This window comes from Vipera ursinii (genome assembly GCF_947247035.1).
Source record: "Vipera ursinii genome assembly, contig: scaffold_131, whole genome shotgun sequence".
NCBI classification, from domain to species: Eukaryota; Metazoa; Chordata; class Lepidosauria; order Squamata; family Viperidae; genus Vipera; species Vipera ursinii.
Window position 1 is genome coordinate 55,001 of NW_028148123.1, and position 13,813 is coordinate 68,813.

Below are 13,813 nucleotides of genomic sequence, written 5' to 3' on the forward strand. Positions count from 1 at the left end.
GAATAGAACAGAACAGAATAGAATAGAATAGAGTGCAGAATGGAATGGAAATAGAACAGAACAGAAGTTGGAAGGGACCTTGGAGGTCATCTAGTCCAACCCCCTGCTCAGGCAGGAAACCCTATCCCATTTCAGACAAATGGTTCTCCAGTCTCTTCTTAAAAGCCTCCAGTGTTTAGGCTCAAGCTTAGCCACCAAAGGCCTTTGCGGTGTCTTCCTTACAAGGAAAGACGTCCGTGGATTTTAGGAAAGGCGTCTATAGGTTTTCCCAGTGGGAGTTTTGGATTTGCTCCTCCGTTGAGACAAGGAAGGATTCTGGCCCGTGGCTAAATCTTTGCTGCAAGAAGATGAATGCGAGACCTGAAATATTTTGGCGCCGAGTGTGACAGGAATTGCGTGTTGCAATTTTAGAAACACCCTCGTGAGGCTAAGAAGGGCCTTCGTGCCAACCGGGCAGCTGTTCTCAAGTTCCTTCTTCCCTTCTTCTGTGGCTATCCATCTTAGTCGTTTTGGGAGGAGAATCCTGTCTTTTAGGGCGGCTTCGGGCTTGATTTATGAAACCCTGTCAAGCATTTCTTAACTTGCTTGCTTTCTCCCCAAAAGGGCCCTTTGCCAGGAGCCAGTTCTGAATAAGTCGGCTTGCTCTGATCAGCTGGCATGCCTCTTTCTATCTTTAGCCTGCAAGCAGTGATCCCTTTTCTCTCTCTCTCTCTCTCTCACACACACACACACACACACCCCTTTTTACAACCATCATATGATTGTCTGCAGATTTGGCCGCTTAGACGTACCAAAGGTCATTGCAGAAGGTGGCTGGATGTCCTTACCGACCAGAAAAAGGGATTAAATTATATAACAGCCCCACTTTAGCAGTTAAGCGCGAAGGAACACGCTCAACAAAATAGCACAGTAACTCTCTCTGAAAAAAAAATCATAATTGCAGAGTTGTTTGCCAGCTTCTCTCTCTCTCTCTCCCTCTCTCTCTCTCTCTCTCTCCCCCCCCTCTCTCCAGGATTTTGATTTCTGCAGAACGTTGGCTTATGGCAAACCAACTGCTTGGCTGCTTTTCGTGGTTTCATTTCCTAAGACATGGGCCCGATGGCTGAACTCCAGCTCAACCCCATGAACTGGGGAGAAATTATGGAGCTAAAATCTCTAGCGGGATACTCCACACAAGCAAAGAACTCAAATATCCAAGAGTCCTGCACAAGCCCAAATTCCTGGCTTCCCTCTGCCAAACAAGACAAAGTTGGAAGCCGGGAAGGAACCATGGCTTCTTAAAGAGGATGAGGAAAGAAGAAAGACTGGACTCCTTCGTTCCTCATCCTCTTAAGAAGCCATGTTTCCTCCTTGGCTTCCAATTTTGGCAAACTCGTCCAGTTTCATTCTCTTCCAAAATCAGATTCAAACACACACACACACACCCCTCCCAAAAAAATCTCGAATTTTACACGATACGCAAACATCCCCAACACATCATTTTTGCATCCTTAATTTTGCAGGCAGCTGCTTCAGTGTTCTATTATGATATCCTGGGTGCTTCTCGGAGACAATGGGTGACTCAGGTCAGGATGGCATGTGGGGATGAGTAAACCAGCCCAGATGAGACACCGTAGAGGTGTCCCTTCCAGGGGTGGAGCTGTGTTATTCCATCGCAAGAAAATAATACACCGATAATCGCCTCATTTGTTTGTTTTTTGGCTTTTGCATACCCAGCCCTTTTGCAGTTTATTTAGTCAAGAAGGGCTGGAAAATAGCTTGAGTATGACGGGTGATTCTTAAGGCCTACTAAGCTGTGAACTTTCAGCGCAGGGGAAAAAAAAAACCTTTCCTTCCTGGATGGTATTCAAAACCAAGTCTGTCTCTAACCTCAGGTTTCCTGACGGCTACGCAAAGTAGCTGTCGCAACTGTGTGCACCCAGCCAAGATAAGCTGCATTTGACAAGAGGGATAGAATCCGGATCACAGGAAGTGCTAATGCCACCTGTAATAAACCGTGGTGAGACCGCCTTTGGAATACAGCCAGTCCTTGATTTACGGCAACAGTTGAGCCCCCCCCCCCCCCGGCATTTATGTTGCTAAGCGAAACATTTATTAATGTTCACCACTCTTCTCTCGCCACCATTGTTAGGGGGAATCATTGCATTTGCTAAATTAGCCCCCCCCCCCCCCAGTGAATCTGGATCACCCATTGACATTGTTTGTCAAGAGCGTGGCAAAAGGCGGGTCGCACATTCCCCCGGCACCCTGCAACAGTCATAAATGCGAGTCAAGTTGCCGAGTGTCTGAATTATGATCACGTGACCGCGGGGAGGCGGCGATGGCCGTAAGTCTGAAAACTGGTCGCAAGTCACTTTCCCCCCCCCCCAGTGCCTTTGTAACTTTGGACGGTCGCTAAATGGAACTGCCATAAGACGAGGACTGCCTGTGCCGCCTCCAGCTTGTCCGAAAGACGTTGAGACTCTGGCAAGAGTGCCGAGGAGAGCAACAAAGATGGATTAGATGGCCGGAGGGCAAAACGTACAAAGAACGCCGGCAGGATTTGGGTGCGTCTAGTCTAGCGAAGAGAAGGACGAGGGGTGACATGATAGCAGCCTTCCAGTATCTCAGGGGCTGCCCCAAAGCAGAGGGAGTAGTCAAGCTCTTCTCCAAAGCCCCTGTGAAGGCAGGACAAGAAGCAACAGAGGGCAACTAACGGAGGAGAGAAGCAACCTGGCATTAAGAGTGAGGACAATTAATCAGAAGTTGTGGATGCTCCATCGCTGGAGGTTTTTAAGAACAGCCTGACTGGACAGTCACTTGTCTGGAATCGTAAATGATCTCCTGCTTGAGCAGAGGGTTGGACTAGAAGACCTCCAAGGTCCCTTCCAACCGTTATTGTCCTCTCTCGCCCTCCTGCCCATCTTGGCGAAGGCTGGAAGGTTTCTTCTTCCTGGTGGCAGGAATGTTCAGGGTGAAGTGTATTTATGGACAACCTGACCTTGCCATCTCTTAAATCTCTTTTGTAAAGATACACTTTGCTCCTGAAATCTGGTTTCCTCCGGGTTCTTGCACAAGAATATAACTGCAGGCCGTCCGAACCAGTTCAGGCTTGATTGTAGAGTCTTTCTCCATCGAATGTTGCTTCTTAGCTTACCCAGCAGGTTTTCTAGCGGCAGTTAGGTTCCCCCAGAAATAACTAATTTTCCTGTCGTTTCTCCTGATTAAGATAAATAAATATATTTATTTATTTTTCGTGGGGGGGGGGGCGGGAGGGCTCAAAAGCCAGCGTTAAGAGAGTTGGGTTGACCTGGCTGCTTTTCAGAGCCTTCTCCGTTCCAGTCACTTTGGATGTCTCGAGCGTGCAAATGTTGGCTGAATTGTGGTTTGGTTTTTTTTTGTTGTTGATTTTTGCACAACAAAAAGTGAGACCTTTGTTAAAGTGACTTTTGCCCCCGTTTTTGCGACTTGACTTGCCACATCCGTTAAGCCAATCGCGGCAGGCGTTAAGGTACGAATCCGGCTTCCCCGTCGACGTTGCTTGTCAGAAGGTTGCCAAAAAAGGGGTCACAGGTGACCCCGGGCCGCTGCGACTGTCATAAAGATGAATCAGCTGTCAAAACAGCTGAATTTTCATCACGTGACCACGGGGATACCGCCACGGTCGTAAACGCGAAAACTGGTCCTTTAAGTCCCTTTTTTTCAGCGGCGTTGTAACTTTGAACAGCATGTGGCATCCAGGGGCCCAAATCCTTTTTAAAATTTAAAAAAAAAGAAATAAATGGCATGAGTGTGTTTATAATGAGTTGTGGATCATTAGCCAGCCTGGAATCCATTATACATCCTGGCTACGTTGATTGAAAGAGGCTTGTGCTTTTCCAATTAAAAAAACCCTCTGAAACGAGTTGGTTTGGCAGAAGATTTCCCGATTCCTTTAGGATGATGAAAACCATTCTTCTCCGGCATTAAGGGATCCACTTCTGCTCTCCAAAATCCGTATTTTAAAACATCGGAAAACTTTGGGAAGCCCAATTGGAGCCCGTGATCCTTATAATAATAATAATAATAATAATAATAATAATGATGATGATGATGATGATGAAGAAGAAGAAGAAGAAGAAGAAGAAGAAGAAGAAGAAGAAGAAGAAGAAGAAGAAGAAGAAGAAGAAGAAGAAGAAGAAGAAGAAGAAGAAGAAGAAGAAGAAGAAGACCTTGGAGGTCATCTAGTCTAACCCCCTGCTCAGGCAGGAGACTCTATACCATTTCAGACAAATGGCTGTCCAGTCTCTTCTTAAAAACTTCCAGTGTTGGAGCATTCACCACTTCTGGAGGCAGGTGGTTCCACTGGCTAATTGTTCTCACTGTCAGGAAGTTTCTCCTTAGTTCCAGGTTGCTTCTCTCCTTGACTAGTTTCCATCCATTGTTTCTTGTCCTGCTTTCAGGTGCTTTGGAGAATAGCTTGACTCCCTCTTCTTTGGGGCAGCCCCTAAGATATTGGAACACGGCTATCATGTCCCCCCCCTCGCCCTTCTCTTCATTAAACTACACATACCCAATTCCAGCAACCGTTCCTCTTTTATCCATTGCTGGGAAGAAAATAATAATGTTTGTTTGTTTGGGTTGTGGTGTTTTTTTTGGCACAGAGTTAAATTCCTTTCTTTGAACATTTTGTTGCTTTTTCTTTAAATAGGAACCATAGGCTGTTGAAATGGACTCTATGCTTCCCTGACCCTGAACAATAATAGTAATCAAGATTATTTTTGTATTTTGTCCTCTTCTTCCCCCCCCCCCCTTTTTGCAGAAAATCGTAAAAGCTGGAGATAAGGATCTGGATGGCCAACTGGACTTTGAAGAATTCGTTCATTACCTGCAGGACCACGAGAAGAAGCTGAGGCTGGTCTTCAAGAGCTTGGACAAGAAGAATGACGGTGAGCAAGCCGGCTGGTTGGTTTTCGGCTGGCCCGTTTGCAGCATCGCGAGCTTTGAGGTTCACTTCTCTCTCTCTCTCTTTCTGACTTTCTCTTTTCCTCTCATCTGGATTTTGCAGGTCGCATCGACGCTCAAGAGATCATGCAGTCCCTCCGGGATCTGGGCGTCAAGATCTCCGAACAGCAGGCAGAGAAAATACTCAAGAGGTAAATAAAAGGCCTCTTGCAGAGACACTTTGCTTTACCACTGATCCTTCCATCAATCCTTCCGTTGTAATAGCGAGTCAAGGAACAAGCTGCCCACATTTTTGTTGGTCTATATCTATCTATCTATCTATCTATCTATCTATCTATCTATCTATCTATCTATCTATCATCTATCTATCTATCTATCTATCTATCTATCTATCTCTATCTATCTATCTATCTATTTGTTCATTCTCTATATCTATATTCTCTATATTGATCTATTCTCTATATCTACTCTTTATAGCTATATTCTTTATTCTCTCGCTATCTCTATCTCTATTCTCTATAGCTATCTAAATTTTCTATTTCTACTTTTTATAGCTATCTATATCTATTCTCTATATCCTCTAGTTATCTATATTCTTTCTATATATGTCTGTCTATCTATCTATCTATCTATCTATCTATCTATCTATCTATCTATCTATCTATCTATCTATCTATCTATCTATCCATTCTCTATAGCTATCTGTATTCTCTATATCAATCTATTCTCTATATCTACTTTTTATAGCTATCTATATTCTATATCTATTCTCTAGCTATATCTATATATCTATATATCTATTCTCTATACTCTTTATAGCTATATCTATTCTCTATATCTGTTCTCTATAGCTATCTATATTCTCTGTTTCTACTCTTTATAGCTATCTATATCCATTTTCTATATCCTCTATATCTATCTATATTCTTTCTATATATCTCTATCTATGTCTGTCTGTCTGTCTAATCTAATCTAATCTAATCTAATCTAATCTAATCTAATCTAATCTAATCTAATCTAATCTAATCTATCCCCCATCTTCTCTCTCCCTTCTCATCTGTCTGTCTGTCTGTCTAGTTTAAAGGAGAATATTTTTAGCTCCAGGTGGAAATGAGAGATCCTTGGTGCTGTCTGACCTTCGGCTTTTTTTTCCCCCCTTGCAGACATTCCATCACCTAAATTAGATTACATCAACAGCACTGATGGTGTTACCTAATTTGGGTAATGAAATGTCTGCAAGAAAAAAAAAACCCACAAGCTCAGGAAACGCCAAGGACTCCTCATCAATTAAATATATTTGCCACCCATCTCAAGCGATTCTGGGCAGTTTACAGCATAATATAAACCTTTAAAATGATCAAAAATGCCCTTTCCACCGCCAGCCTTCACACTGGAGAAAGTGAAGCCGGTGGTGCTCTAATTGGGATCCAGAAGTCACCGATGTCGTCTCTCTTTAAAGCAGCCTCTGTTTTTTTTTTCTGGTAACTTTCCAGCTGGTGGAACAGTCTGGAGAGGGTGTTTACCTGGGCGATGCTTAGCTGCAGGATGGCTGAGCAGCACACCTGGGCAAACAGCACGCAGAAGGGATGACCGGAGCTGCCTCCGATAGCAGAAACCCACTTCAGTTCTAAAATATATAGATATACACGTATGGGTTTGCAGCGCTCTGTTTTTCTGTACGTGCCTAAGTCTTAAAACAATTGACATTTTGTGAGCAGGCGGCACTGATTGTTTTTTTTAACGATCACTTACTCGTCTCTCTTTGCATTCTCCCCTTTGCTTGCCTGCCTGCCTGCCTGTTTGTCTATCAGAATAAGGACAGGGCACGTCTGGGGTCCTGTCACTTAGTAAGTACAATGGAGTCTTACTTCTGCCTGGCCCCTCGCCCTTGTGTATCTCCTAACACCCTCAACCTCGGTGAAATTTGAAGCGGGTTGCATGCTTGTCAGAGATCTGGCCGCGGAGGAGCGAAGCAGTTCATCAGCTGCTTTCCTAAACAGCCTCAAATCCCTCTCGTAAGAGCTCTTGATTTTTTGGGAGAAAGAATTTTGAACTAAAGAAAAAAAAACCACAGTTTTATGCAACGAATCATCCTTCAGGAAAAAAGGGGCGTCTAGAATAACTGGACATCACCAGATCAGTTATTCTCCTTCGCTGCCAGAACCTCCTGTTAGAATGTCTAATCAGAGAAGCTGTTCGATTTTATTTATTTATTTATTTTAATTACACAAGTTTAACTTCCTCTTCTGGCTGATTCTTGCAGCATGGACAAAAACGGGACGATGACGATCGATTGGAACGAGTGGAGGGATTACCACCTCTTGCACCCGGTGGAGAATATTCCAGAAATTATCCTGTATTGGAAACATTCAACGGTAAGACAGGAAGATCTCATGTGCATGTAGAACCAGAATCCATTTTTGTTACGGTCACAGACCAGCAAATAAAAGCGTTAGAAATAATAATAATCCTAGTAAAATAAAAATAAAGGCAGACAGAATAATATATTGCGATTCGTGATGGCTTAAGAGTCAGCAGTAAAAGTTTGCCTAATTTTACGTACAGCATAGCAGAATTTGGCCACATTCGGAGGAACTCGCAGCACAGGTCCTCGGCTTACGACTCCAGTGGAGCTCAACTTTTTGGTTGCTAAGCTAGACATTTGTTCAGTGAGTTTTGCCCCATTGTACGACCTACCTTGCCGTGGTTGCTAAGCGAATCTGGCTCCCCCCCCCCCTTTGACTTTGCTTGTCGGAAGGTCGCAAAAGGGCGCCTGACTCCCCCGGCACGTTGCCACCATCGTAAATGTGAGTCAGTCGCAGGCTGCGATGGTTGTAAGTGTGGAAAACGGTTCATGAGTCATTGTTTTCTCCTAGTGCGGTTGTAACTTTGGACAGTTGCTAAATGAATCATCGTAAGCTGAGGACTACGCTGTATTTGTGCCTGCACGGCTACAGCTTTTTAGGCGGGCAGCTGGTGCTCGTTTCGTGACCAAAAAGAGGACCGTGATGCTCATTAGCATCTTAAAAAGAGTCCCTGATGATGGTGGAGGCTAATGGGTCTTGTCGGGTTGCCTTCCAGATTTTCGATGTGGGAGAGAATCTCACCGTCCCAGATGAATTCACCGTGGAAGAGAGGCAGACGGGGATGTGGTGGCGCCACCTGGTGGCAGGAGGAGGCGCCGGCGCTGTATCCAGGACCTGCACTGCCCCCCTGGACCGTCTGAAGGTGCTCATGCAGGTAGGAAAAGGCCACCTTGGGAGGGTGGGCTTCTGTCTACTTTTTTTCCCCACACAATTCTTCCTCTTGATGTCAGTGGAGATTCTGAGTCCTCCAGTCCATGGTTTACCCCAAAGGTGCTTTTTTCCCCAGGAGGCAACTGGACGTTCCTTGTTTTTCTTTGAAGACCTTTCGCTTCTCACCATCCAGCTCTGACTGGATGGTGAAGAATGGAAAGATTTATGTTCAGCAGTTCCCAGATGGCTCCAAGCCCATTTGCACCACTGAGGACACAGACAAACCTGCCAAGTGGCCTCAACGACTCTAAAAGCATGCAAATGACCAGCGGTCTGCAAGGAGTATAAATCCTTTCCTTTCCCCACCGTCCAGTCAGAGCTGAAGATGCTCCTCGGAGGAGAAGCAAAACGTCTTGAAAGGAAAATGAGAAAGTCCAGTTGCTTCCTGAAAAAGCACTTTTATTGACTTGATTGGAGAAGTTGGACTTAGGGATTTGGGCATGAAATTCACAGTCCTAGTTATGTGAAACTGCAATGAAATAAAAACGATAGCTTTCTCAACAAATGGAGCCGAGGATCGCTTCTATTTAGAGGTATAGGTTGGGGCTAGTTTGACAACTTTTGATGAGCCCTTAGCCGGAAGAACGTCAAGAAGTTGCAAACCACGTCAAGCTGGCTTCCATATTCTTGCTTTAAAAAAAAACACCCAACAACATAGACATCTCCATCCAATCGCCAGCAATCGTCCTCCAATCGAGGGAGGCCTCAACGACTCTCTAAAAGAATGCAAATGACCAGCTGTCTGTAAGGAGTATAAATCCTTCCATTTCCCCACCGACCAGTCAGAGCTGAAGAAGCTCCTTGGATGAGAAGAAGCCAAACGTTTTCAAAGGAAGGACAAGAAAGCCCAGTTGCCTCTTGAAAAAAAAGCACCTTTGGGACTCTTCCTCTTGAATGGAGGAGACAACTCAAGGTCCTAAAGCCTGTGAATGGCCAAAATTTGGCAAACACCACCAGCAGCTTCAGAAATTGAGGAAAGCAATACGAGACAGAAATCTTGGACACTTGCCTTCGGCATAGAAGTTGCCCTTACATCGTTTCTCGCCGTGCTTTGCTTCCCAAAGAACGACGCATCCTTGGAGTCTTGGCAAGCTGGACCCAAGCCGGGTTGATGACCTCGCGGCCTTTATGGGTCCAGCCTTGGCAGGACAGCTTTGGTGGGACGGGAGACAACTCGTGACTCCCCCCCCCCCCCCCCGCGTTGGCGATCAAAGGACATCAGAGTCCCTGCTGTGTGTCAGCCGAGGAATCTGGACTTTGCACAGACGTTGTCAAAGCCGTCCGTCCACAAAGTCCGTGTTTTCTTTGGACATCTTGTTTCCCTCAAAAGCTACCACATTTTTTTAAACACAGGTTGACCTGCATGGAGATTAGCTCCTTAGGCCGGTTAAGATAAATTGAAGGGGTGCTGGCGAGAGGCGGATGGAAACTCATTCGTGGGTCTCCATCCAAACCCCAAGCGGCCTCTCTTTCAGGTTCACGCTTCACGCAGCAACAACATGTGCATCGTCGGAGGCTTTTCTCACATGATCCGAGAAGGTGGGCCCAGGTCCCTTTGGCGGGGCAACGGCATCAACGTCTTGAAGATCGCTCCGGAATCGGCTATCAAATTCATGGCTTATGAGCAGGTAAGGCGTCAAGGACACACACACACACACACATACTAAGAGGCAGGGGGGATTTGTGTGTTCCCACTGCTGAGGCCGTTGAGGAAGCAGTTGAGGTAGACTTCTCCGGTCTGAGCACGGGATCTCTTTCTTGGCAGATCAAACGCTTCATTGGCACAGACCAAGAGGTGTTGAGGATTCACGAGAGGCTGGTGGCTGGCTCTTTGGCTGGAGCCATTGCCCAGAGCAGCATTTACCCCATGGAGGTGAGTTGTCTTCTCTCCTTTGATCCTCTCGGCGCGGTTTACAAACTTGGCTGGAGGTCGAGGACCTCAAGAATGACCCCAGTCTGCTGCCATCTTGGTAACTTCGAAGATTTGTGGCCTTCAGCTCCCAGAATGGGAGGAGGAAACTTTGGGAGCTGAAGTCCACCAGTCTTGGAGTGGGCAAGCTTGGAGCGCCTTGATCTTAAATGGACTAGCCTTCAAGGGCATTGTTGATCACGCTGGGAAGAACAACAGGGACTAGAACGGAGGTCCCCAACTTTTGTTGGCTGGCGGGCTGGAGGGAAATGGGGGGGAAAGCATTTTACGCATGTGCGCAAACGGGGCTGCGAGCACGGGCGTGACGCAAACGGGACGGCGCTTGGCCCTGCCCTGTTTTTGCACTGCGTGGCACCCCCGCCGTGCCCCGTTTTCGTGCAGCGTGGTGCCCTGTTTTCCCACGCCCCAGTGGCCAGCAGGCCGTGGCCCGGTAATCGGCTGTGGCCCACCGGTTGGGGACCCCCTGGACTGGAAGAGTCCAGATTGGGGAAGATGGTTTGAGGGCATTCAACCTTCCCCCTTGTCATTCTCAAGAGGGCAACCTTCATCGGAGACATTGGTGCACCTCCACTGCTCCGTTGCTTTTCCTTGGTGGTTAAATGTCCTGTGCGTCGGACCCAGAGGTGCTATTCCTTGTCTGACCCTCCTCCTCCTCTTGTTCCTCCTCTGATTGGCCTAGGTTCTGAAAACCCGGATGGCCCTGCGTAAAACCGGGCAGTACATGGGGATGTTGGACTGTGCCAAGAACATCCTGGCCAAGGAAGGGTTGGCTGCTTTCTACAAGGGCTACATTCCCAACATGCTGGGCATCATCCCGTATGCTGGGATTGACCTGGCCGTTTACGAGGTAAGCAACTGGACTCTCCTCTCTGTCACACACACACACACACACACACGAAAGGGAGGTTCTTTTTTACATAAATATTAATTTTCTGTTTTTTACAATCAACTGCTTCATAGACAAGGTGATGACCGAGTCCATTAGTAATTCCGGGGTCCATATCAGCTTCTTCAAACTAAATCCAATATTACGCCCTCCGGTACTTATCCTCTCTTTTTCTGATAATAGGCCTTTTTCCACACTAAGCAAATAACAATTCTTATTGCTGTTTGGAAAACATACAGCTGAATATCAACATTGGTTACAGTTTTTCTAATGGTATCGGTAATATCATTTTAGAATATCTCTTTCTAACCAAAACATACCTTAATTGCATTTGCACTCAACAGTATCCATTTATTCACTCCATATCCTATTTTCGTTTATTTCAGTTTTAATTTTCCCATCCCGTGATCAAAATATCCCCAATCGTTTAGCATTTCAGAACCAGTTATATTTGGGTAGCCAAAAGCTTCCCTTATTCAAACTTGCTAGCGTATTCTTATTTCCCTTTTCATACCAAGGTATGATATTCTGATTACAAATCCTATCTATCTAGTTACAAAACTACTTCTGTTTCTAGCAACCTAATAATAATAACCCCCTTTAATAGGTCAAAGCTTCTGTTTTCTTCAACCTTACTCTAGCTTTCTTCCTTTGCCAACTAACCTTCCAGAAAGGGAGGTTCTTAAGATGGTGGCTGTGGCCCTCAAAACCCCAACGTGAAGCCGAGGGTCTAGCGGGCTTCGGCTTCGGCTTCTCTGAAGCTGAACAGGTCCATGCCAAATTTGCTCAAGGCTCTTGACCCCCGGGTTGGCTTCTTCGTTGACCCTGAATTGTCGATGCTTTCCTTCCAGACGTTAAAAAACAGCTGGTTGCAGAATTACGCCGTGAACAGCGCAGACCCGGGTGTCTTCGTCCTGTTGGCCTGCGGTACCATCTCAAGCACTTGTGGTCAGCTGGCCAGCTACCCCCTGGCCTTGGTGAGGACACGGATGCAGGCGCAAGGTAAGAGGAAGCTCCAGGATCTCTGGAGAAAAGGCTAGAACAACCAAGGGGGCAGGGGGTGTGTTATTTCTTTCTTTCTTTTCTGGGACCCTCTGCCAGCCCTACAACGCCTCTCTCGTGACTTCTCTTTTCAGCTTCCATCGAAGGCGCCCCCCAGGTGACCATGAGGGGCCTCTTCAAGCACATCCTGAAGACCGAAGGCGCCTTTGGGCTCTACCGGGGCCTGGCCCCCAATTTCATGAAGGTGATCCCCGCCGTGAGCATCAGCTACGTGGTCTACGAGAACTTGAAGATGACTCTGGGGGTGCAGTCCCGGTGACCACCGAGTAGCCCTCCTTAGACTCCTTAATCTAAACCTTGGGGCGACAGCCCTTGGGTGAACGGCCGTTTCATTCTGTGAATGGGTTGAAGACACTAAGTCGCGTGAACCAAGCTGTGAAACTCCCAGACCCAGAGGGGCCTGGGGGTGGGGGGTGGGTGGGCGTGGAGGGGACAGGGCTGGGGTGGGTTGGGGGGGCTGGCTTTTATCTTTGTGTTGCTGTCAGAAGCACCAGAGGGCGAAGGACCAAACCAGGAACATCCCCCCCCTCTCTACCCTTTGGCCAGGAGACCATCCCAAGCTGCTTGGTGGCTTCTAAGGGAGCAGAAGACCGGGACAACCACGCCCCGCTTTCCTCCCCCCCCCTTTTTTTTTCTCTCCCTCTTACGATGCCACTTCAGAAACAGGTAGATCCATCATCCATCTTGGCTTCTTTTGCTGGACCGTCCACACTTCTACCCTGGCTACGATTCACAATAATAAGACCCGCCTTAGGTAGAAATGGCTAAGAGCCAAAAAAAAAAGAGAGAGAGAGAGAGAGAGAGAGAGAGAGAGAGAGAGAGAGAAACAAACACCCACCTTGAAAAACAAGAATTACCTTTGCTGTTTACATAACGTTCTGCTGGGCGAGAAGCGATTTACATTACAACCCTCACACTGCAGTGTAATTTATTTATTTATTTTTTTTAAAAAAAAAACCAGCTTTGAGGGACAAGGAATGTTACTTTATCTTCTTCTTCCTCCTCAAAAGCTGGTCAGGCAGAGCAGAGAGGTCAGTATCTTTGCCAGCCTGCAAAAACGGGGTGCACTTATCAAAAGGTCTGCATTTTTGAAGACCCCCCCCCTTTCAACACGGTGTCTTCGCTGCTGATGATCTGGAGGGGGGAGGAAAACACAAAATCCCTTCTTCCCATTGTAACCTATTTCCTCCACCTCACCCCTTGGCTCTTGAGGACCCCCCCTTTTTTTTGGGGGGGGGAAACTCTTGACCCTGTGGCTGTTCTGTCTTTAGTTCCTCTAGATTTTTTATCGAGGGATGCCAACACATTGGTTTTAGGGTAGGTGAGCAGATTACAGCCTTATTTATTTATATATATATATATATTTGGGTAACAAGTAGCTTTTGCTACAGGGAGCAAAAGGGGGTAGCTGATAATGGCTGTCTTCATGGGGAATGGAAAGGGTGAGCTGCCTAGGCTGGTTTTATCCCCCTCTTCCTGCGAGCTGCTTTTCCCGAGAAAAAGGGAAAATTGTAACAGCCGTATTTATGACTTTCCCAAGGGCTGCTGAGTCCTCTTGGGGAGACTGGAGGGGGGTTTGAAATTCTCTGATTTTCAGAGGCCAGCCTCTCTCATTTCACTCTTTGTTTTTACTGCTCAGAAACATATTTATTTTGTATTTATTTGGGAGGTGAGGCCTGCCTGCCCATCTCTTTTTTATAGATTTTGTTGCCACAG

At 46.5% G+C, this 13,813-nt stretch overlaps 1 protein-coding gene across 7 annotated transcripts in view; it reads left to right on the forward strand.

Annotated features, from left to right (window-relative positions):
• The window catches only part of SLC25A25 (solute carrier family 25 member 25), a 49,886-nt gene extending 37,395 nt beyond the window's left edge, over nt 1-12,491 (forward strand). For 4 of the 7 annotated variants that reach the window (XM_083380312.1, XM_083380310.1, XM_083380313.1 and 1 more), the window contains 10 exons: nt 4,781-4,907; nt 5,027-5,114; nt 6,735-6,770; nt 7,187-7,298; nt 8,005-8,163; nt 9,695-9,847; nt 9,985-10,092; nt 10,829-10,996; nt 11,887-12,037; nt 12,172-12,491. In XM_083380312.1, the coding sequence (XP_083236438.1) occupies nt 4,781-4,907; nt 5,027-5,114; nt 6,735-6,770; nt 7,187-7,298; nt 8,005-8,163; nt 9,695-9,847; nt 9,985-10,092; nt 10,829-10,996; nt 11,887-12,037; nt 12,172-12,356 (1,287 nt within the window). In that variant the 3' untranslated portion in view covers nt 12,357-12,491. The remainder of the gene's footprint in view (nt 1-4,780; nt 4,908-5,026; nt 5,115-6,734; nt 6,771-7,186; nt 7,299-8,004; nt 8,164-9,694; nt 9,848-9,984; nt 10,093-10,828; nt 10,997-11,886; nt 12,038-12,171) is intronic. The other 3 variants (XM_083380311.1, XM_083380314.1, XM_083380316.1) reach the window with 1 other exon arrangement.
• The last annotated feature ends 1,322 nt before the right edge of the window (nt 12,492-13,813 follow it).